Source organism: Netta rufina (genome assembly GCF_964035555.1).
Source record: "Netta rufina genome assembly, chromosome: 3".
Lineage (NCBI taxonomy): Eukaryota > Metazoa > Chordata > Aves > Anseriformes > Anatidae > Netta > Netta rufina.
The window spans coordinates 35,692,958-35,718,262 of record NC_140125.1 but is presented as its reverse complement, the minus strand read 5'-3'; the positions used below and the strand labels follow the sequence as shown (position 1 = coordinate 35,718,262).

Genomic DNA, 25,305 nt, shown 5'->3' with positions numbered 1-25,305 from the left:
AAAAAAAAAAAAAAACACCTAATAAAAGAGTAACTTTCTGTAACAGGAAAGCTGACAACACAGATGTCTGTATATTTTAACACTGTAAATAATGAAACAATTAAAATGAAAGGATACAATTAAAGAAAAACATTTTGAGTCATAACACATGAATGTTAACAATAATCCAGATGCTTTTCCTTTCTTTTAAATAGGCAAAAAAATAGGTAAAAGTGGAAAGATTTTTTATGTCAACTAAAACTAACTAAAAAGAATTACACCATATTTCAATGAGCTTCAAACTGTTTTCCTCACAGCCTAGGAAGTCAATCTTCCAGTTCCTTCCTCAGTCCCAGCAATCAGCTTTTTCTACCATGTTCCAAACTTTTTTGGACTTCTCTACAAGCTTCTCAATGCCTTTTAGTAGAGTACCTGGCTCAACCAAATCCTAGCAATGATCGAAGTCATAGAGAAAAGCACATTTGTGCAAATTTCAGGCCCCTGCCTTGCGCGTTACACTGACGTTAAGAGGCAATGATGGCTATTAATATTGGCTTTCTTAACTACAGTCAAACACCTGGCCAAGAGCCATGAAGCTGTAGACATTCATCCCGAGTTGTTTGAGAGCTTCCTTCTCTTTTGCAGCTATGACACCTGTACGGGCACTGCCACTGCATCGACCAAAAAGTCCACAGTATGAAGTTATCTTCCATAGGCACTGAAATACAACGAGCATGGTACATGAAAACCAGCCCAGACCAACATCACCAGTGCAGAATTAGTTCCAACAGATGAAAGTTTGTTCCTTAGAGAGCTGCGCAGGCATTTTTACACTAATCTGTGTGTCTTAAAGTGTCCATATTCTCTGATTTTTTCTATCTTTTATGCTGTTCACATCTCCTCAAAACATTTAAAACTATTTCTCAAACTTCCAAAAGGAAACAATAGCAATTCATTCAAACATATTTGAGATCGGGTAGTTAATACAACTAGTGATCCCTGTAAAACATTCTTAGTTAAAATGCCCAGAGTGCTGTACCTCGTCAAAGACCTCAATTATTTTTTTTCCTTCCTCTGACTGTGATCAAGAACTCTTCTCTTTTCCGCATGTCCAAATGCAGCATACCTGAAAACTAATTCCTTACATTCCAGTATGAGTATGGGTGCCCGGGGAAGACAGAAAAGATCAGAGGAAATGAACAACTGCACAGATACTTTTCAGATATCTCTCCCCAGAGAGCCTGTCTTTTGCATGATAGCAATAAGAATCGGGAAAGTTCTCCTCCGGTGTTCTTCACTCGCAAGTCTTACTGTCAGAAAAGTAGATATAGTAGATAAGGCAGAAGACTGAACAGGATACAAAAGAAACACGTCAGCAAACACTGTTTAACCCTGTCCACAAATTTTAGGCAATTAGTAAAATAAATGAATGGAGTAAGGGGAGCAGGACACAAATCTTGTGTGCAACTCATTGGGCACATGGAACAGTTGGGAACAGTACTCTCACCTATACAACCTGCTTGTGGAGGTGGAAGACGTGAACTGAGGCAGGACAAACCCCATTCTGTCAGCTGAAAGTGGAAGGGACTGGAAAAATAAGCAATAGCAGGAATACTCAATCTGCTACTATGCCAGTTAGCATAGCTCCCGGGTTATTTACTAACAAATGAGATCATACAAACTGAAGCATACATTAGATTATGACTAACACTGGGATATGCACTTTTCCATCCAAGTTTCACATGTGGTCTTCTAAACAGAGCGTATGAAGTGAAAGTTAAAACAACATGGACATTAAAAGCAAGACTGAAGAGCTGACATTTTAGTGTGTACTTATCTCGTAGGTCTAAAAGACTCCCTGTTTGAAAATAATTTTTTTTATCTCACCGTAAAAGTTTCTGTGCTGCTACTATTATCCTTGGCAAGGAACAAAAACCTGTACATAATTCCTTACGCTGTCAGTTAGTTCCGCTCTAATCCACTCTGGGAAAATTTAAATCAATTATCTACAACCTGGAGCTGATACAGGAGGGCATTTAATAGCCAGTACCCCACCTAGTCTTTTCCTGAGCACATCCTATGGAGAACTGGCACGTTCAATGTCTAATCACTGTTCTCAGAGAAAGAGTGCTCCACATCTTGGTTCAGCTCTTGGCTGAAAAACTGTCCACAGAACTCTTTTAAGAAAAGAAGTTACACATTGCAACAGGAAAATGGTAAAGGAAATTAGGAAGAGATTGCCTGCCTCGTGTACCAGGTGGTGCTAACCTCCCTCCGCCTTCACACACAGCCAAAGCCATAAAACCAAATTGACGCTTTATTCAATAAAAACTCCGATGACCCCATACCTTCAAATATACCGTAGATATAAGCACCTAATAGCTTCTACCCAAGAGGACAGAGGTGACGAGGCATTACAGAGAAGTACCACCACAGGACAAAAGCATGCAGCACGCTGCCTTTTGGGTGCGCTGCAACCCCTGCTCTCCATGGGTCTCTGCCAGTTTCCATGGCACAGTCGTAATTCTCCAGGTACTCTAACATCTGCGAAGCATTTTATAACTCAGACGCTCTGCACACAGGGTTCCTGCTGCTGTTAACACTGAATCAGCTGAACTACTAGCAGCGCTGGTGAGAATTTACTGCATGAAGGAAATGGTTTACAGAAACGGGTTACCGCACATCAGTACCAGCAGATGAGTCACGCTAAGCCTTGCTCCGTATTCAAAAGACCGACCCTCAACTCTACAGAAGTTAACTTAAATCACAGCCTGCTTACGTTTAATGCAGGGCCGCAGTCAATTTCAGCTGCAATGGGCACTGCTAGATCAGAATCCAGCCTGCAACGTCTGAAAATAAATCTGTTTATATTATGTCTATATTTATCTGTATTTATATTATATCAATTTATATATCCAAATAAATCCATAAATCTACAAACAACTACTCTCCAAATAGGGAATGGATACTTAACACCACAGCAGTGGTACGTTACAACCAACAGCATCTACTGATGGGGTGGTCTTGCACATCATTCACACAAGGGCAAATGCTGACTGCTGCGATAACAGAAATAGGATAAATCTTAAAGCTTATCTTATTATGGGGTTCAGTAAGACATGTGCAAAATAACCCACAATGCTTCCACAGAAAATAAAAGAAAGTATGAGTAATAATAAGGAAATGTATTTGTTTGCCTCCTTTTTGCACTACAAGAATTCTAGGCTGTCTTTCGCTGTTTCTCTTTTCAGCACAAGTGCTAGTAATTCAGAAGGCAGGAGAATGAACACATCGGGAAGGACTATTATTAAAAAAATAAATACCCAGGAAATCAAATACAACATGAATATTTAACCTATTTAAACAGAATAAGAGAGGCATTCACAAAATGCTTGAGCAAAGCTAAAGCGAACAATGCTGGGTATTTCAATTCACTTCCTGATCCCTCAGTAAAGGTTGGAGAGAGCTCCCACTTCTGCTCCTGAGACTTTATTAAATTCAACAGAAGCCAAGAAGTGGCTTGACAGTCCCAACAGTTCAATTGATAAAACAGATTTCAAAGCTTGTAAGTTTCTCTATAAAGGTTAAAACAGCAACAGAAAAAAAAAGCAAAGAGATTCTTTTCCTTTCAGAAGTCCCCTTTTGAAAGCCTAGCGAAGACCTCAGACTTTTAATGAGCAGAAACTTTGGACTTCAGAATTAAGCTTTCCTCAAAATGTAAATTTCGTCTGTGAACAAGAATTATCCAAACTGCTGAACTCTGATTAAAGCTTCTCATTTTCTATGCCTCGCACAAGAAATGACCAAATCTTGTTCCCCTGTATCCTAAAGTTTAGCAAAAAAGCCACGTTAGCTTTTTTGGAAGTCCATTAGGTAAATTAATTGTTTGAGTTAATAAGAAAACAACAATGTCCATTGCTTCACTGTAAGAATATTGGTAAGGATATAAGGATAATAGATTCTGTTATCATCATCCATTTATGGCATCTGAAACACGCTGTCTGAAAGCCCTAATCTCATTAGAAGTGGTACAAGAGACTGCAACTGTCACACTCATGCAGTCAGCTCTCGGTTCTGCCCAGAAGGAAAGGCACACTGCTTGGCCAGGCATTGCTCGGGACAGCTTTCTGAACACACTCACGAACCACATGGCTATTTATGCCCTTGCATTTGAAATGAAATGCCTGAGCTTTATAAAACAAGTTAGTCCCCATTAAAATACACTTCCTTGGGGGAGGGAAAAAAAAAAAAAAAGTACAAAGGAGGAAACCCCATATCCTCCCATCTCCCCAGTAATCTCACACTATTTTTGCAACTAAAACTACATTTTTTTTCATTCATTGCATTTCAGCAACCAACGCTTTCCTTAGAGTTTCAACACAGAGTACTAACTTTCATTTATCTAGCTCACCTGGCAGAGTTCACCTATCAGCTACAGCAATGCAACTGCTGCTGTGTCAACAGTTTCAAAGGAAAAAAAGATTCTTTTTTTTATTATTATTTTTGTTTTTTTTTTTTTTGCTACAGTGTAAGAAACTTGTGAATACACTGCAGTAGCATTCATTTTTCCTTCCTTTTTCTTTTTTGTAACATCTATCATAAAGCTGTTCTTAAGATGAGGGCAGGGTTTGTTTCTGTAACACACCACAAACATTTCATCTCCACAAACATTTCACAAGAAAGACCAGAAGCCTCCCCAGTAATAGGAACAGAACAGTCCAGGGAAAGAAAAAAAGTTTCTGAACAAACCATCTTCTCAGATGCCAATGAGTCAGTCATATCTGTCTTTCCTTGTGCCATTTTCTGTTCCTTTAAGGTAAGCCTTTTATTTTGAGTTATTACTTTTTAGTTGGAACAAAAGTATTACATGTTTAAAAAAAAGCCTATGAACTGGCCTGACTAACCAGCTAAATATTCTGGTCTTAAGCGAAGTTTCCTGATGTACAAAGCATTACCCTTTATACCACAGAACCAAAGGTTTTGAAATTTTTTTTGTCTTGCCATTACAGCACGTAAGGTCAGTGACTGCAGCTGGATTTCTGGCATTTATAGTATGTAATATGAACAAAGCTGTATGAGTTCAGAGAAAAGTCTCAAAAAATTGAAAGGCTGGTTAAGGGACAGCAGAACACCTCTAAAAACATTAGTCTGCTCCATAAAAGCTACGTTGTATGAAAGCTTTACATTCTACTGACTTTGCTTGTATTTACAAAGGCAGAGTTTGTGTGGATGGAATAACTGATTTGGTCATCCCTGACTCATCTTCCAAGTTACTGAGGCTTCTGCAGCTGTCCTACACCAAGCATCACACCCTGGGACGTGAGAGCTTACTGCTTGTTCTGGACTAAGGGCAGCTTTCTGTCTTACAGAGGGCATGCACCCCGGTTTCATTGAAACTAAAGCTTTTTTGGGTGTATAGATCAACTGTTTCTCATGGCAAAGACTGGTGATAAAAGTACAAATACTGCAAACTACTTTTAAGTTCATAGCATTGAATGTTATAAGTCCATACTAATGACAGCTATAGCCCTGCCAAGTCTCTACTGCATTTAGCAGGAACGTATGTGAATTTGAGAACCTGCTGATTCAGGACACCTGAACTTAACTTGTATTTTAAGCACTATTTTTTATTTTTATTTTTTACCACCATTACCACCATCTAAATTGCTCCCCAGAGCTTTGCCACTGGGTTCAGTAATCCTATCCTGTTCCCTCCTTAAAGCAATATACTCAATTACCCTATTCAGCGAAAATCCTATGGCCACCAAGGCTCCTGACACGCTGTTACAGCGTATGTCCTGAAAACGGGTTAAGGACTGGAGAAAGTTGTCATGAGACAGTTAAACATTGCACAGCATGACTGTACATAAACAGGAGAACATCTGGATTACAGACATAGAAAACTTTGGATTTCCATTTTTTTTTCCTTAAGCTTGCAGACCACTGCGTGGGCTCTAAAAATCCTTATGTGCTGAGTCGTCCTCTTTTACAAAAAACAGTGACCCTACATTTGTGAAGCACAACAAATACCTGAAGGTCCCAGCTCAAAACTATTTGGAAATAGGTCACAACACACAAAAGTTAGCTATATGCTACAGTCAGTCAGAGTCATAAATGCAGTGCAAATATAATTCTGAGCCCATACTTCCCCCCCCCGACAGTTTGTGTGCAGGAACAATAATAAATTACTGTGGAGTGATGACTCTCACTAGGGAGGAAAATATTTTTTAATATAAAAGATAAGTTCTGCTGGTAATTAAAGAAGACATAAAAGAGTTGCCAATAACAAGTCAAAAAAGTACTGCTCAACGACACCAAGGAATCATTGTATGTCTACAATGAAAATAGTTTCATTTCTGTCCATGGCCACAAAAAAAAAAAAAAAACAACACAACACTTGCTATTGATATATAGAACGCTAATCAGTCCCTGATGTGTTTATGACCCGCATTCACACGTGCAAACTGCGGACAGAGCTAAGGTTGGTAATTCAGCCTGGTTTATGGCATCCCCTCATTCAGATGTTCTCAAGTTTTATTGCAATGCCGAATGCTACCTATCGGGTACATCAACAGCACGTTTTGTTCTGCTGTCCTCCCAGTTGGTGAAAATACCTGAAGGTAAAACTCTTATTTATTCCAATATGTAACTCATTTCAAAGCTGTTAAGAAGTGGTGCACTATTAGAAGTATACATGAGTATATGTATGTAGGAGAAAAGAGCTACACAATTACATTTAAAATGCAATTAAATGAAGTGAACACGCACAAGCCTATCGAATGCTGACTCTACTACTAAGCAATCACCCCACTAAGTTACTCGCAACATTTTTGGCTTTGGCTCCAGTCCTACAAGCTCACAATCACCATCTGATCATATTACGTACATATGGATGGCAACCTAACGTTTTCAAATGCTCCTGAGTGTCAATGGGATTTGAGACCCAAGTCATTTAAATGCTTCGAAATCCTTTCTTATATTCGGACTTTCAGTGAAGGACGCTTGGTTACACGAACCATGTTTGCCTTGTTACCTATGAAAGACAGAGAGCTATTGCTGTTTTGAACATTTTCATATTGTAGTTGTAATGATGTAGACGGATATATTGCTGTTCCAAGTTTAGGTCTAGTACAACCTAAGTTTCAAGCAGAAGTGTATTTATCTTATACTTCAGTCCCTGTGGCAGCTCTGTAAAGCAGGGTGTTCATGGGTGAACATGGTACCAAGAGCACGGAGTCCTGCTTGGAAACAACGCTGCCAAACCAATCTGTTGAGGTACTCGGTGACCCACAAATCCTAACTCCAAATTCAACCAGCTTTACCTACATCAGTTGACTTTCGTGTTTTAAACATGAGAATTAAAGATGCTGATTCGTACAACTAAATCAAGACAAGCATTAGCTTATCCTTCTCAACAATGTAAAGCCAATTAGCAGCTTCCTTAAGAAAATAAATTACCAGGATCTCAAAATCTTAAACATCACCCCCAATATGTTACTTGTTCACTCAAAGTCCAATCATTTTGTCATAATACAGTCGCACATAAACAGTGGGATTTTTTTTTTAAAGAATTTTAAACAGTACGTGGAGAAGCTTGCAGTGTCTATTTAATTAATAAGATAGATCAGACTTTGTGCCCAGCCACTTGACATTTTCCTTACAGATTTGTAACTAAAGCCTTTATGCAGGTATAGCAGTTCTGAGAAATGGCTGGAGGGCAGAGAACAAGGTCACCCCAAAATAGTAAATTTTATTCTTTGACAAAAATAAAACAACCTGGTATTTCTTTCCTGCTTGCGAGGACTTGGAAGGAAAAAGGTAGAAAGGAAACTAAACGAATAATCAGAATGGGAATATGCTTCACCATCCTGTCCCCCTCTGCGCCTCAAATGCCCATTTTGGGGGCCCCCATCGCACTGCTGGGGTGGGAGACCCCGCTGAGCAGGCAGCTCGCTTTCCCCCACAACAGTTCTAGTCATTGGGTATAAATGCACAGCCCTTAAGGACCATACGCTAGCATGCTAGCCATGAGAAACGGGTGCTGTGTGTGCCATTTGATGGGTGACAGAGCAGAGAGCAGCGCTTTCCAGAAGGGTGCCAGGCGCCCCGTTGGGGTGAGACCCTCTGTGCGACGCATCGGTCCTTTCTCATGTTTCCCGCAGCGCACTCCCACTTCTCAGGCAATCGCATTTCAATTACCAGTACGGAAAGCATTCGGCACGCACGTTCTGCTTAAAGTTCAAGGGTTTTAAACATCTAGTGAAAAAACAATCCTTCATCCCGTGACAGGAGAAGGAAACCTTTACACAGACTGGTATTTTGGCTTTGCCGTCTTCGGTGATCCAGATTAATGCAAACGCAAACTGCAATCTTCACAGTTGTCATTTTCACAAGGTAGCTCTTACTGCTTTGTAAGTGTTTAGAGCAGACAGCCTACATTTATTTACATGAACAAAACCAAGGGTATCGCAGCACTCACAGAAACCATTATGTTATCCGCATCATTTTCCTGTTTTGAAATAACATAGAGTAGACGTGGGAAAATGCTTCAGCTCCTTACAATTTCCCTTTGCTAATTGAGACCGAAGGGATAAATCACAATCAGCACACTTACTGCATCTCATTCAGGCTGGGGGAAATCAGGGCCAAGTTAAATATTTTGTTCACATGCACACAGAGCAAACAGCAAAGGCCCCTTCGGTGGATCAGCTATTGAGGCATTTCTGACGGTAATCTCAGGGAAAGGCCCCATAACCAAGCACTGAGTGATCATTAACAGCAGGTTAAAAAAAACGAGCCCCATAACGTTACCTCATCCTGAACACTTATCCAAGGTATGTGTAACCTCGTCGTACACAAGGAGAACAAGCAAGTTTTAACCACCTAACCACTGTCCCAGGCTGGTGCTGTACACTGCAAGTCTACTGCTCAATCATCCACGTCAAATTAATGGTGAATCCTAAATAGAAGCAGTAGTTAAAAGGGATTTAAAATTTTTAAGTGAGCAAGCAGCAGCAGCAACTCATATCTCTTCAGTCATCTCTAATCTCCAAGAGAAAAAAAAGTATCGTGGTTTTTTTTTTTGAAAAAAATAATAAAAAGTCAAGCAGAATCATGGAAAAGTTTTTCATCAAACATCCATGCACCTTTTCCATCCTTACTCATGGAGGGCCCCTTCTGTAAGGACAGCACACAATCCTCCCTCTCCACTTCCACTGCAGTAGTTTGAGAAACTGGTACAGGACAAATAAAGGGATCTCTAACAATTAAACTAATGAATAGCAAATATGTGCACTATGAACTTCATGTACATGAATTTTCTGGCCCCCTTACTTCCTAGTACTTTCACCTAACACACTGCTCCTTCAAACATTAGCCTGGCAAACAAATAATTCGGACCTTCTTGCTATCTAAGCATTACTTTGCCTTGAGTCAACTCAAATAAGGAGATGTTTTCTTTCCATTATGGGAAAGGAAAACGCCACCTATACTTTCACAGGAAACATTTACATTTGACTAATTCAACCAGAATCAAAGTGAATCAAACAAGTCCATAGCTTTCTTTACATGGACAAATTGAACTATCAGCTAATATGTTTTGTGATGAAAGTAATACCACGTTCAGTGCTTGCTAGCTGATTGTAGCAGAAACAACAGTTTCTGAACCATACCTACAAATACCAACTGACAGCAGCCACGCAAGCAATAACTAAGGTCATCTATTCAGCTAGCTGGTAGAAAACATCTTCTATTTCCTACCAGCAGTGCTGCTGAAGCCATGATAACATAAACATACAGGCAGAACTGATTTTGGAGACAGAGGTGATGCCTTGATATATACTGGGAAAAAGCAGAGCAGCTTCCCCATATACTGAAGGGAGCTGGTGTGTCCAAACAGTTGGTCTACGTTTTCCATGCTGGGTATCAAGTTGATGTAATAAAAATGTAAAATCTACCTTCAGAATTTGTTTTGCACAGATGATAAGGGACAAGAAAGCTAAGCAGAAGAAAGGAAAGCACTGCTGATTAATCAAATAACCATAAAACCCAAGATAAGGATCATCTACACCATTCCCCCTACCCTTGTCTCCAACTGCCATCACCATGCCCAAAGAATACAAGCCTCAGGAGCAACCCTGTTTTTGGAGCACCGGTCTGGTCTCACCACGTAAACCTTAGTGGTGCAAATATATATGGCCCCTAAAATCACTGAAATAGTTACTGGCTGAATGGCCTTAAGTAGTCCTCAAAACTAAAATCCCCAAACCTTCTCTTTTATTTTGTATGACATTTATTTGTATCAAGAAAAATACTACTAGAATAGTTGGCCCAACAGAGAAAAGATACTTAGAGAGACTTTAATCCTCAAAACTCATAAATGTGTATGAGCAATCTTCTGTGCTACAGTCAAGTCATCAGCTACACTAACTATATGATGCCTACTTCAGGACAAATCATTTCAGTTTTTATTTTTTTTATATCAAAAACTGCAAAGAAATTATTAATTCTCTGTGTATACACATAAAACACTTCCAAGAATTATATGCACATAAAGTTGCAACATAAAGACTACTTAAAAGCATTTCTGTACCAAAGTTTGCAACAAACATGTTGCTAAAGAAGTCAGCAAGCCACTAGTAATTCAGCCAACAGAAACAGTAATGACAGAAAGAACACCAATAGGAAAGTGGCTCAATCACTTTTTGTCATCTAGACACCTAGCAATGTGCTGGGAAACTGATCTGAGGACACACACAGAACAGGAAACCAACAACTACAGCAAGCTCTGCTACACTGTCTGAAAGCTGCAGATTTCAGTTGCTGAGAGCCCTGGCCTAGTGCTGTTTAGTTTGGCTTTCCAATTAGTGGTTACAAAAGCAAGCAGTAATTGCAGTTATCTGAACTTCAGATGCATTTCAGAGGACATGTCAGCTCAGGCAACCGAATTCTAACCTGTAATAGTAAAGTTCCTGCTATGCCAGTAAGTGATGAAATTTCCAGTATTTTACTTTATTTTGAAAGAATGATGCAATGCATTTGCTTAACTTACTACCTAATGACATACATCACGGTGTTTTTTCCTTTACTATCTGAATCCATCCTTACAAGCCACTTGAGCAGGACAGGAAGCGTTAATTATTCACCAGAAAGATTTCTGGTCATGCCTGAATTAGTCACATGAGAACATTAATAGCAAAAGGAAACACTGCATCACAGAATAATGGATAATAATGGGGCCCTATCTTCATCAGGAGCGTGCTATGAAACCACCTGAGCCTTGCAGATGTGTAATGCAGGCGGTTCTTGCCCTCCTAATTGCATAGCAACTCTTCTGATTGAAAGAAGCTTCCTCCACCCACCACAAACACTTCCTTCAACACGGATATCCTTGGAAACAACATGTCAATGGGTCAGCGTTGTTTTACAGCAAGTGCTGATTTAAAACAAACACCTCTCTATGGAGGACAGGGCTTGGGAAGCTGTAAACACTCCCCGCTACCAGGACTTCCATTCAGGGCTCCTAAACCACTGTGGAATTAAATGAAGAGTGATTACATGATTCATTAATGAAGGAAAACATGCATGTGAAAAAATATGGTCCAACAAACTTCAATGCCAAGGACTTCTAGCTATTAAATACACGGAAGACAAAAGGGGATGGCACTCAGCATTAGGGGAATAATATCTGTAGATCTGGAATCACCGTACCCAAGCACGAAGTTGAAACTGCAATATGCTAGTGCCCAAAATAAAACCAATGACTCTACTAAGAAACTACAGGCAAAAGAAGAGAAGAGGACGTAGTGACACTGAACACTTCCAGTTATAATGGACTTAGAATAACTACTTCTAGAAAAGAAACACTTCTACCACGTCTGTTTTAGAGGTTCACAAACACTCCGTGCATTGGACCAGGAGTCACAAACATCAGTCGGTCTACTTCCTTAAATCTAATGCAGAGTCAGTTTGTTACATCTGCAGTTAATTATTTCCAAGGCAAGTTTAATTTCAATGACTTTGTAATGAAGTATTAATCACAAAGCTCCAATGTGAAGAAATCTTAAGTGTTCAGGTACTATTCTTAATTGTTTTCTTTTAAAAGCTCAAAAGAAGAATGAGCACCTAGGTTAATGAGGTAAATTATTGAGTATATGTGGACTATTCCTAATAGCCCTTTATCAATTATAGCTCGGCTCCACACTCCTATCTAAAAACAATGCCCAAGATTTCAGCTGCTCCAAAGAACTACCGTATTTTCAATCCCCTAACACTGTGAGCATTTTTAAAAATGAAACCCTAATATTTTCCATAAGAGTTTTGCCATTAAAAACTGAATTAGACGAACATAAAATTAAAATTGGAAGGCGCTTTTATTACAGAATCACACTACGTTAAAATACATCCAATGTTTCATTCCTTCAAAGAACTATGCAGTCAAAAATTGATTCTAAAAATAGGAATTATTAAATTTTGAATAGATTAATGTGTTAATGATTCAGGGCAACACTAGAAATCTATCTTCAGCATGTGTTAACACTTGGACAGTTTAAGAAACCATTCTTTTCCATTAGTTCCCTGAAGGAGATTAAAAAAGTCCCCCTAGGACATTAACAATGAGCAAGCATTACTACAGCTGACATTAAACTCTTGTCAGCAATACCTGACCTAAGATTCACCTTTGTCTAGCTAAAAATGTATTTTATTGAGCAATACTGGATATTTGCTGAAGAAAAGTTTTGAAGACCCAGAACTGATTCATCAAGAGTCTAGACTAATATTGATAGTACCTTTGACCAGAAATCAATCTGATCAACGGTTAGAAGGACAACGCAGCCTCCAGCACCAAGGGACCCTTTCCAAAAGGCAGCATTTTACCTCCTTCGTACACACAACTTCCCCCGAGACACCTCCAACATATCATTAGGGATCCAAACACGGCTGTTACGGCGACAGGGCTGATCTCAGAAAGTCACATTAAGTCCATGAGGACATGGCTTTGGATCCTGCACAATTAGGAGGCTATTTTCCGTGCTTAGAAATTAAATAGAATTTCTTCATTCAAACAAGAAGTTAAGTGCATACATTGCAAAACAGGCCCCAATTCAAACAACTCACCCAGCAGCACACTGCAGCAGTAGAGTCAGAAAGTACAGGTGGTAATCACCAACCCTCTTTCTCGCAGTTTGTCTCACTGCTTATTAAAACTATAGAAAGCCACTTTTCAGCTCCATTCAAATTTGTTCATTACTTACGATTACTCTAATTTGCACCAAATAAACATTGTCAATCTAACACTAGCCAACGTATACAGATTAAATGATAATGTCAATGAAAGTCACTTTAAAAATGAATTCCCCTAGCACACTAATGAAAATATTACATCATTAAGAAACTGAAATTTACCTTCCTCGCATTGACCTACATCATTCAAGTTCAGAGCAGGCATATGGTGGCCAGGTTAAGTGGCAGGATCTGAACCAAATCCCTGTGAGCCTGGCATAGGGCAGGTCCCTGCTGCTCATAACTGGAAGACCCCAGAGAACCCATTCAATGTAAAAACCCATCCACAAGTTCCTAATGCAACTTCTCCATATACGTATTGCTGCATTTTCCATGACGTTACTGTTCAGATACTGTTAACAGAGAAACTGAACAGTCTACAAGTGTCTTGGGTCTCCAATTCTTGGAATGTTAAAATCCTTCATTTAAGGCATCTTCCTAAATACAGGTAAAGAATAATTTATTGTAAATGGATCTATGTATACATAGCTGTTTGACTTCTCTTGTTATACATGATTTAAAAAAAAGAAGTGTTAAAAAATTATTTTAAACCCCCGTTTAAACCTAAGGTCCTCCACAAATCTGTCAACTAGGAAAGTAAATCCATGCTGCATATATGCCTGATTTTTAATTCTTCTTCCAAAAATAAAGGACGGACTCCATGCTATTGAGCCCTGATGACACTGAACAGACAGCAAGGGCATCTATAGTGCCATCTGAGCAAAAGGGGGGAGAGAACAGATCATTCTGATTTACCTGCCTGAACTGAATATGAAGCTTCTCTCTGAGATCCAGATAAGAGTTTCACTGTAGTCAAGGTCAAATATTGTCCAAAAACTGCCACGAGATACTGTGCCAACACTTTGAAGACACAAAGCGAGCCAGGCAGGATCGTATATTTGAGGAGATAGAGGAGCACTGTAGCATTTAAAACTTCAAAGAATATAAGCATCATTTCACTGAGAAAACATATCACATTGGTAATTTCCACCAACTGCCTCTTAAGAAGCCTGTGTTTATTTACATACACAAACTTCTAATTTAAAATAATTTTAAAACCCATTAATAATTGGCATAGCATGTTAATGAAAATATTCCAGTCCAAACCAAACATCTCCAATGCATGCATCCATCATGGATCACTCTCTGAAGTTAATGCTTTGCATCGCTGCGATTTCAACATCTTAAAGGAAACACTGGCTTGTGAGGCTTCCATCATTTTGAGGCTTTAATATTACACGTTGGGCCCCGTGGGCCCGACACGCAGCAGTGACATTAACATTTCTGTGGAAGTTTGATGTCGAAATGGTTAAAGCTTACGCAATTAAGGATAAGAGCAGGATGTCCTCAAAACCGATACCTGTGTTCTAACCTTCAAACAGCCTGGGCTTACCATCAGGAACGCCAGACAACCTGAAGCACGCTCAGTGAAGTGAAGCAATACACAAAACACGATACATCTATGCAGCCACACAACAGTTGAACGTTTTACTAGCATGACAGATATTTCATAGCATTACCTGAGGAATAATCATTGCCAATACCTTCAGATAATCACAGTTTACAAACAAAACGAAGACGACACTGACTGACACGAAGATGGACACCTGGCCGGTGACGCAGACACAGCAACTTGTTACTCTCAACTCCTCCAACCTTCCAAAAGCAGCACACAAAACCTGCTTCATCCCTCTTTGCTCCACCAGTAGAAGCAGCAGAATGAAACCAAATTTCATTCTGACCACTGAGGAATTCGGTTAGATTAAAAGGTGCTGGATACAGCTGTCTATAATTAGCAGTACATCGATCTATAATTAGGAAGTATTTCTACAACATTTTATATAAAGATTTTGAATAAACTCATAGTTTAAACAAGTGTTTGTTTTCTCAAATTCTGGCTTCCCTGAAGAAGTAAACAGACAGTTTTAATCAAGCAGGCCTATTTTTGGATCTTCTTAAACAAAACACCCTCATACACCAGCTGCTTGAATTTATTCACTCCTTAAAATTATCACATAGCAAGATTAAAGGAAAGAAAATCAACTACTTTCCCCCCCCCCCCCCCCCCATAAAGAGCATGGCTAGATTATGAAACTACTTGTTGCAGGATGTTGTGAGGGTCAAGAGTACATAAGGATTCAAGAAGTCATTATGCAAATTCATAAAAATAATTAAGACGTGCTAAGCCATACACCTATAAAACGGAGGACAGCCCCATGTCAGACTGCCAGACATAAAGGAGGAATATACCAAGATAAGCATCGCTGCATGCCTGCTCTGTTCTTACACTTACTCCCCAGCATCACTTATCACCCAAAATCAGAGTTGGGGCTGGATGCATCTCTGGCGTGATCCAGAACAGCTGTTTTCTATTAAATAACAAAATCTCCTTTCTGTTTTGTCTATTCTGCTAAGCACTGCAGAAGAAAGCATTGTTTTCACATTCCTAGAAGAGAGCTTATTACAGTTAAAATATCAAATCCAATTCATCTGCTTTTACTTCAAGTGCCAGTAACCCCTACTCCCAAAGGTCAGCTTCTGCAGCAAAAAGAAAACTAAGCCTCGATCCAAAATGGAGTATCTTCCTGGTGACTGTGTTTGCAAAAAGAAATTGTTCACTGGATAGAAAAAGTCTACCTTTTGACTTTAGTTGAGATGCTCTGATAGCTGTATTACGACTGAGGGAAGTCCCAAGAACCTCACAAGCTTTTGTTCTTCATTCTGTATATTGTTATTCAAACAGGGAACGTGACAAAGTCTAATTTTTCTCTCCTCTGTCTCCTTGGATTGAAGTTTCTCCATGTCTCATAATCCTCAGTATCTTCTACAATTTAAATCCAAGCAAAAAAAATCATTGTCTGTCCAAAGTCTCTCAACATCCTCTGCAGCATTTCCTTGGAAAAGCTGTGACTAGACCAATTCCTCATTAGGCCTTTTGTTTCTGTTAGTTAAATAATTTCTTCTTCCAATTTGTGCAATACACGTACCTCACAGCAGTTAATGATGGCTTTAACTACAAACTGCTCCACTCACTTTCACCCAAGAATTTAACACAGTATTTAATAAGTTCATTTATAGTATATAAAAAGAAATTCAAGTATTTTAGCCATAAGCTAAAGCCAAAACAAAATATAAGGATCACTTCAGGCAAATTAATTACCTGATTCAAACCAACTCTAGCTCACTGAAATAGATGGCCTATAAATGTTCGTGTAATTCTATGGAAGTTAATTTTACTTGTATTATAGCACACTGGAAAGTAATAAAAGCAAGTAAGCTTTTATTCTTAGAAAAACACGTTTTGGGTCTTGTACAGCACAGTAAGAATTAGCCTTCCTAAAACACAAGCATCGTTAATGTATTTATTGATTCAAATCAGCATATCACAATTGAAAGAATTGGCATTTCTTGTCAGCAGTAGCACTGCAGAGACACCCTGCCCCTCGCACAGCACTACCCACACACGGCTACCCCAGGCACTTGTTGTGTCCTCCCTGGGCACTCAAAGACCTCAGTTAGTACCGAGGGCTAATAAATGCTAACTTGTTTGGTACTGGATGCACTGACTTGCATAAGCTGCCAACTTCGTTACTTTTTCTAGCATCTGATCCAAAGATAGAGTAAGTGAAAGCCTAAGTAACTGCATGATTCAAGGCCAGCAAAAACTAATTCTCAGAGGGAAAGGGGCCTATTTCTACAGTTTCATCAAGCCTCACTTCGGAACATCTATGGAGTGTCTCAACAGTACTTCAAATTAAGTTTATGAAGGCATTATTCATTGAGGATGACGTACACAGCCTATGAGATTAGAAAGGATAAATGGACAGTCACTGAGAGCTCCTATGGAATGAACAGCTGCAATCACCCATAAAAAAAGAAGGAAAAGATTAGCCAAAGAGGCAGCTTGTTAACGGCACATAAATACATACATATATATATATGTCATTAGTTGCTTATAAGCAAAAAAAAAAAGCTTTGGTGATATATAGTCACAAGCTAATCATGCTTAGGTTAAATGATCCACCATTTCATCAAGTGTTTTAATTTTAGGAAACAAAATTGAGAGAAGAGCCAGTTTGGCATGGCAGGGCCCTGGTGATACACAAGTAACTGGAAAATCCAGACTCCGAAATAAACTCCGGACTGGGTCTGCACACCATGCTTGGGGCACAATGCCTCACCATGCCTATGATGCATGCAGCGTCAGAGAAGGCAGAACAAATGGTATCATCCTGCAAAACCCCTGCTGGCGTGTTCTCAAACAGCATCGCCATCAGTTTCAGCTGACTACAGTACCTTATAGTGCCAGAAATAAGATGAGATGAAACTAATCATACTGTGTTTTCAATCAACTTCCTGCTGGTTGCCACCATTTCAAGAATGGAATTCATTTCTTTTATGTCCATTAGCATATTCCCTTCTTTCCTGGTTCGAAGGCACTAAGCACGATGGTCTGGCATCATCTGGACCGTAAGAAAACCAAGTAGCATTCACTATGGTACAATCTGAATCCCAGCAGCGTTGCCCTCTGACTCGCTCCTTCACAATGTGCACTTCTACCAGCCAAGGAGTATTTTAGCTCTCAAGTCTCATCCACGCATGTAACAGTATAATAGTAAAAGCCCCAGCCCTTTGATGAGCTATACGCAAGTGAAACCTTCGTGGAGCCCTTCAGAAGCCGATGGGGAACTGCCAACATGAAGTTCATTAAAGGATTATGCCTCATCTCTAATAAGCAAAGTGGCTTAACTGGAATATATATATATAGTAGTATTTTCATGTATTTATTAACACAGAGCTGAAGATTTTATATATGTCAGAAAAGGATGGTTTCTGAAATCCACTCATCTAAGAAAAAAATGTTACATGGTCTGTTAATCAGAAAAAGAAGATTTTTTCCAGATCATAACAATGAGAAGCTAAGCACAGCATAAACCCTAAATGAAGTAATCTAAAATAACATCTTGCACACTGCACCCTTTCCAACCTTTATACACAAAAACTATTCCAATAAAAAGCGAAACAGTTGCAACTAACTGAAGTTTAAGATATAAAAATAGAAAGAGCAGGGGGTAAAATATTTCCAAACAGCAAGCTGTGTGAATTTTTCATAAATAAATCAATACAGATGAGGCTTGCCCAATTGAGGCTATCTGTGCGAGATGATTTTGTAAAAATATAAAGATGATCTCCGTGTTCCATCTGAACCTCACTGGAGCAAAAATGACAGACTGGACATACTAAAGAGAAGGAGAAGTCTGCAGAAGATTTAAGGATGGCTTCTGTGATCTTCCACAAAAGGTAAGAAAACGTTAGTTGTTGACCTTAAGCAGATGTTTCAGAAGTTCTGAGCAGGCTCACTCAAGTCCCTTCTTTCAGTTGTTCATTTTTCAGTCTCTTAGATCTTGAAACATCAAGAGTTTAGTAGTTTTCTAGTCACCAGAGATTCCTGCAACCTACAGGATCTGAATTTCTAATGTAAAACCCAGCATTTTAAAAGAACCCCTCCAACTTTAATGCAATAGTATGTACAGTCCTCTCACTAACCCTTCACATACCACCACTAGACCAACGTGTACTTCAGGAGCTACTTTATGACTGTGCATCGATAGGCAAAGTTCAGCCCACAGATCCACAGCTTACTTCAATGGCCTTCTTATTGCTTTTCTCAATATTTTCCTTAGGGCTGTTTGTGGATTACTGCAGAAAAGTATTCACCTCACCATAAATGGTACTGCTAGCAGTAAATAAAATTCAAGCCAAAATAAAACAAACAAAACCGCCAGCACCGAGCCCCAATGCTATCTTTTATACTCAGCCACAAGACGTAACATCTAGACCCCACGGTCTGATCTGCTGGCAACGAACTCTTCTGCAGCCTGCGTGGTGCAGGAGCACTCAAGAGTGGGCATCCAAAGATTCTCCATCACTGGAGTGATGCAGACCAGGAAACAAAGCAAAGCTATCCCTCTACATGCCTTTCTTTAGAAAATTTATTGAAATTATTTCATCAAGTTACAAGTTTTAGAACTTTTCATAGGATTAAATGCTATAATCTTGCAGAGAAAGGCAAGCATGGCCCTGTTATTCCATGTGTCAAATCGACATACAGGTCACCAGGAAGACTCCATCCTCTTTAAGACATGTTGCTGGCACAACCCTAACTGACACCAAGAGCAGCAGAACTCCAGCTTCAGGGGCATACAGCTCTTTATCCTAGCATGACTTACTTTCTTCAGAATGCTGGCATAAAACTGTGACACCATGAGTACTCCTGCCAGTGCAACGCTGCTACAAGGGCATGTCCATGCAGATTTACCAGCAGATCTTTTCAAGCACTGCCAAGGCCCAGGTGAATAAGGAGAAGACATCACTTAAGTTTCTTCAAGACAGAGAAGCACAACAAGCCATCAGACTGGAAGCTGATGGTGCAATTTACTCATTTTTTGCAGTGAAAATATAGATGTAAAGCTTGCCAATGAGTATTGAAAGGCACCTGGTAGAAAGGGAGCAACAAATAGCATTTTGGTAATTGTTTGTTCAAGGGAAATGTAGGTTTTAAGAAAAGAGTAATGGCTTTAAAGCGCAATGGGTTTTCTTGAGGGCCTCCTGTCACCATTAACCAGATCCTCAAACACGACGCACCAGATTTTTGTCTCGTTATCACAACCCTCTGAACTAGCCCCAAAGTTCAGCCCAGAGGAAAAGTTCACTTTCAACTTTCGGTGACTCTCCCTTCACGCCAAGATCAGGTTACACCAGGCGGGTGGTGCGCTGCCTTAGAGACAGCAGCGACTTGCTCCCCACCACGCTGCAGAAAGCAAGCATCAGCTCCAAACATGGGAGCCTAAGAAAACAGGAATTAACAAAAACAATTTACTGCATATTTGTAATATGTCTTGCATAATCACTCCCGGCAGGGCCACGGCGTACGTTGCACTCCATGTTTTTGGTCATAACTCACGAAAATGGATTTCACATGAAATCCTGCCACTCCGGTGGGCGCACCCCAGGTACAGCGACACCGCTAAATCGCCCTCATCGCACCTCCTTCCTCCCAGCACCTTACATTGCACGCCACAGATCCCAGGAAGGCACAACCAGGGGCAAGCCCAAAGCTCAGGTGAGCCCCCAGAAGCCTGCATAGTCCTGTGGGTTTTGAGCATTTCGTCAGCGGGAGCGCTAGGGACTAATAGGGGATATATATATGGATATATGTGTGTGTATTAGGGGCGGTTTGTGATGGCGTGTGCCTGGCAGCAAACCACCTGCCACGCTACCCCTGATATTAACTATAAATGATCGGCGATGGGGGCGCACCCAGCACCCTAGGGTGGGTAAGGGGTGAGTGCGGGCCCGGCTTTGCATTTCCACCCCACTTTCGGCTCTGTGGCAGCGGCCCTACCTCTCCCTTCCTGGCAGGAGGCCGGCCAGCAGCCAGGCAGGCCGTGGGGCTGCCGGAGGGGCCGGGACCACCATTTCACACGGCGTTTGCCCCTTGACATGAGGGCAGCAACGCCACCTGCCCCCCCCATACCCCCCACACCCCCCCTACGCCCCCCGGCTCCCTGTGGGGCTGGGCAGGGGGACCCGGAGGGACCCGGAGGGACCCGGGGGGGGGCTCACAGCCGGGCCTGCCCCCACCTGAGGGCCACAACCAGCCCCCCCCGGCCCCAAACCCACACTGAGGGGGCCACAACGCACCCCCCACCCCCCACACACACCCCACCGCCGCCCCTCCCGGCCCCGCGGGGCCCTGGCTTACCCCCAGAAGCCGCAGGGGCAGCGCGGCGGCAGGCTGGGCGCCTTGCTGCGCTCGCTGCCGGCGTCTCCCATGACGGGGCCGGGGCCGGGGCCGGGGCCGGGGCCGAGGCCGGGGCCGGGGCGGCGGCGGCGGGCGGGCGGTGGGGGGGGGAGGAGGAGGAGGAGGAGGAGGGGGGGGGGGGCGGCGGGGCTGGGAGCCGGGATTCCAGGCCGGTCAGCTGGAGCCGGGCGCCACCACCGGGGAGGCGGCGGAGGGGTGTCCTCCCGGGGGGGGGCGGCCGCGCCCTAGCGGCAGGGCCCGCGGTGCCGCCCGCCCGCTGTGACGTCCCCCCCCCCCGGCGCCGCGGAGAGGTGCGCCCGTCCGCGCCGCTCGGCCCCTGACTCAACAATGCGCCCCCCTCCCCGCCCCTCCTCTCCCCTCCCCTCCCCTCCCCTCCCCTCCCCGCAGGCACGGGTCCGGCCCCGGCACCTCTCCTCCCCCCCGGCCTGAGCGCGATGGTTGCGCCCAGCCGCCGGATCAGCTGGGAGCGGCCCGTACCAATGTGGTGCCCCGGGGGGAGACGGCGTCGAAAGGGAGTGGGAATGAGGGGGAAAGCGAGCTTAGGAAACACCCGCACACTCTAGAAGGGAACGGGTATCTCTATAAAGAGGCCATGAGGGCCAGCAGGGCCGGATGGCTCCTCTACCCCACGTTCACCTCCACCCACACGTTACGCCGTAGTGGTACAGCCGGCGAACGCCGGGGGAGGGAGGGAGGAAAGGAGGGGGGCCGGCCGTGGCGGCGCATGCGCAGTGGCCCGCGACGCGGAAGCGGGCTGGTGGCCCGGTGGGGCCGCGCCGCTGTCAGCCCGCAGCCTCTCGGCGGCCGCTCGGCTGCTGCCCGGCCCTCTGTGGGCAAATAGTAATTACAGTAAATAATAAACGGCCCCGTTCCTAAAGCACGCTGCTGTCCTGTGTTCTGTGCGCGGCTGAGCTGGGGGCTGGCCTCAGCAGTGGGAATGGGGGCAGCGCGGCCCTGCTGTGCTGGCCCCGGGTTGGGGGGGGAATGGCCGGGGTGAAGGCGGCCTCAGTGGCAGCCTCACGGTGCCTTGGTTGCCCCTGTGAAGGGGAAATAACACCGGCCCCCTGCCAGAAATGGCTCTTCTGACCTCTTTGTGGAAAAGAATGGCGTGTGGTAATTCTGCAGGTGGAACTGTAACACGTTCTTGAGGTGCTGTTATCTTAGGGTTCGACTTTGAACCTAAACCCAAAGATGGTTAACGTCGAAAGTAATAAACATTGCTAACAAACCCTGGAGTATGTAGGTGTTGGTGAACAGCTAATTAATTCTGCCAAAACCCTTTTGGCTTAAATACAGATCATCTTTAAGAATTTTGTATCAAAGAGGGAAAAAAACTAGTTACGGAATGCACAGAGACAAGCCTAAAACTTCTTTACGTGTTGAAATTTAATTAAACCAATGTAAACAGCCTGCTTCTGAAGAGAGGCTTGTGACGGAGCTCATGAGCAGCAGTTGGTTTATCCAACAGCCATCGAGGCTCAGGCTGACCGAATGACTCCCTGTCGGTGAACCAGCCAGGCTGCAGCTCAGCCAGGCCTTGCTCTTCCTCAGCAGAAACTTTGAAGGCAAAAACATCACTGAGTGTAAGATCGAAGTGGTACGATGGAGACAGGACCTGTGTTGAGAGTTTTCATTGACAGATTAACTGGTGCCAGCCCTCTGGAAGTAGTCTGTGGCTGCGTAGCGAGCGCCCTGTGCGCTGGGGTGTGAGAGCTTCCTCTTGGCACAGCTCTTCGAGGAGCCTTGCTGCTGAGGCAGCACTGCGAGTGCACTGGCAGAAGTGAGTACTTGAACAAAATAGTCCCGGCTTCGTTAACTCAGCCCTTTAAACCTGTAAGTCAACTGAATATTAAAATTGTGCCTTATGTGCTGGCTACCTATAGTGCTACCGGAGGCTGTAAACTCCCCTCAGTTAAGCAGTACATTCTGTCTTTTTTTAAAGATGATTTGATAGCTAGTTCATACATCCTGATTTGCAATTAAGATGGAGTCAGCTTTCAGCCATTACAAATGTCATGGAGAAGCATTCTCTGTGGTCATCTTGCTCGGTATGCTTGTGTCATTCCAAATAAACTTGATTTTGTAAAGTTATGTTGGGTTTAATGTCCAAGTTCTGGTTTGGGAAGCAATTCAGATTTTTAAAAATCCTATAGTGGTTTGGTAATTCATTCCAAGTTAAACACAAGAAAAGCATGAGTTCAGACATAATGGGATTACAAGAAGTATCTATATATTTAACATGATGACAGTGAGGACACCTCAACAACAATTTAGCTCTGCCCAACACTGATGCCCTATGGAGGAATAATCTGAAGGGGAAAAAATCGTTAGGATTCTAGTATTCTTCAACACTCTGGAACAGAACAGAGAGAGCATGTGTGCTTGGTGCTGTAATGTCTTATGTCTAAAACAATATTTTGGAATTTTTTAAAGAATAACTTCTGCCACATTGTTTTTCAATAATCATGGTATTTCCTATTTTATTTAAGTAGCAGAAGGTATAAATTACTGATGTATCATTCAGAATTGCTTCTGGAAAAAATTATTACTTTAATCTGAACTTGCTTCTCTAAACCATTAAATGTTTTGGTTTGTGCCATGTTTCTTCTAGTCTTATCAGTCTGTTTGCAACCACCAGAAAGTGTTTCTGTAGTGCAACATCACAGCAAGGGAAAGTCCTGGTGTGCGATGCTTCTTTGGAAGCTGGCTGGGAGAAAACCAGTTCAGCTGATCTAAAATTAATACAGTCATGAACAGGGCCTCACAACCTCCACGCAGTGTGTGAGCCATTCTTCCAACACATCTGTTGAGCCAGGCCTCTGGTATCCTGAGGAGCTTCGTTACTGACATTTTCTTTATTATTATTTTTATATCCAGGGAATCCAAGCCCTGGATGCTTTCTGAACTAATGTACAAGCATGTGCAAACAAATGGATAAGCAGCACCTAGGAAGCTTATGCAAGACATTAGTTGGATAGGGGTGGGGACATTCATACTCAGGAAGTCATCATGTGGTCCAGTTATAAGGAGGCATGTTTCAACCTTGATGAGGAAATATGTATTTAGTTGGGGAAAAAAAAACAACAACAACTATTTAGTAGTAGGAAAGTAACTTGAAAAGTGGTTATGTCAGAAGAGCAGTGAGCAACAGTTTAACTCTATGCCAACAGAAACAGCTAATGTAATTTTAGTTCTGCGTATCCAAATGCATGAAATGGATGGGGAAGGTAGTAATGCTTAATGAGACTGTAGCCACCCCTGTAGCTTTTCTCTGGGCATCTTACTGCAGAAAAATCACAGAATGCAGAGAAGAGCGACCAAAATGCATGTAGTCTGCAGGCAATGAAATGCTTAAAAAATGTAATGTTTACTGTTTGCTCAGGGAATGATTATGTTTGGAAAGAGGTCATAGCCATTTACTCATATTTAAAATAACAAACATGGAAGGTATTTACCAGCAGGACACACAGAGTTTAGTAAAAGGTGTAAAAGATATGTTTCCAAGGGAAAAAATACTTAGGTCAAATAAGGAAAATGTTCTCACAGTGAAGTCTGATTTTTTACCTCTTACTGAGGTGCTTCGGGCTCATTCTCAGTTGGGCCACAATGCAGGATTAGATGAGGTAACAGACTTCTCAGGATCAGGAGGCAGAACCCTACCAGATTTAGAAGCAACAATTAAGTATCGTTGTTTCTCAAGTGTTCCCTTTCTTCATATATACTAGAAAGAGTTGTACCTGTGTACAGTCAGAACTTTTTGGGATGTTTATTTTGGTATAAACATGATTGTCCGATTGAGATACATGTGCACAACCGTGAAGTAGATCAGGTGGAGAATGTCACAAGTATTGTACATCTTCCTTCTCATCTTGAGATCTAAATTACCATAAAATGATAAAAGTGACTCATGTGGTGCCAATCTGTTAGAGAGACTCTTGAGCTGATTGAAATAATCACCACTTTTTATTCCTCTCCAGTAGGCTGATATGCTTCGTAGCAAAATCTTTTCTTTTGGAAGATCATTCTTGTTAAACCCTCTACTGAAGTTGAAAAGTAAAACGAGCATGTGGAAAAGGGCGATGGAGACGACATGTCTGAGCCGTAGTCATATCTAGCTATAAAGATGAACAATTACAATGATTCGCAGGAGCCCAGGGGCATAGGCTATCGCCCATGAAGAAATTAACCTGCAGCAAGTCAGCATCACAGATGAGACCCTG

At 42.1% G+C, this 25,305-nt stretch overlaps 1 protein-coding gene across 1 annotated transcript in view; it reads right to left on the bottom strand.

Moving 5' to 3' along the window:
* Positions 1-21,222, bottom strand: part of ZFAND3 (zinc finger AN1-type containing 3) — a 133,184-nt gene extending 111,962 nt beyond the window's left edge. Inside the window, exon 1 of the mRNA XM_084284729.1 lies at positions 21,026-21,222. Coding sequence (XP_084140855.1) covers positions 21,026-21,096 — 71 coding nt within the window. The 5' untranslated portion in view covers positions 21,097-21,222. The remainder of the gene's footprint in view (positions 1-21,025) is intronic.
* Positions 21,223-25,305: the final 4,083 nt, after the last annotated feature.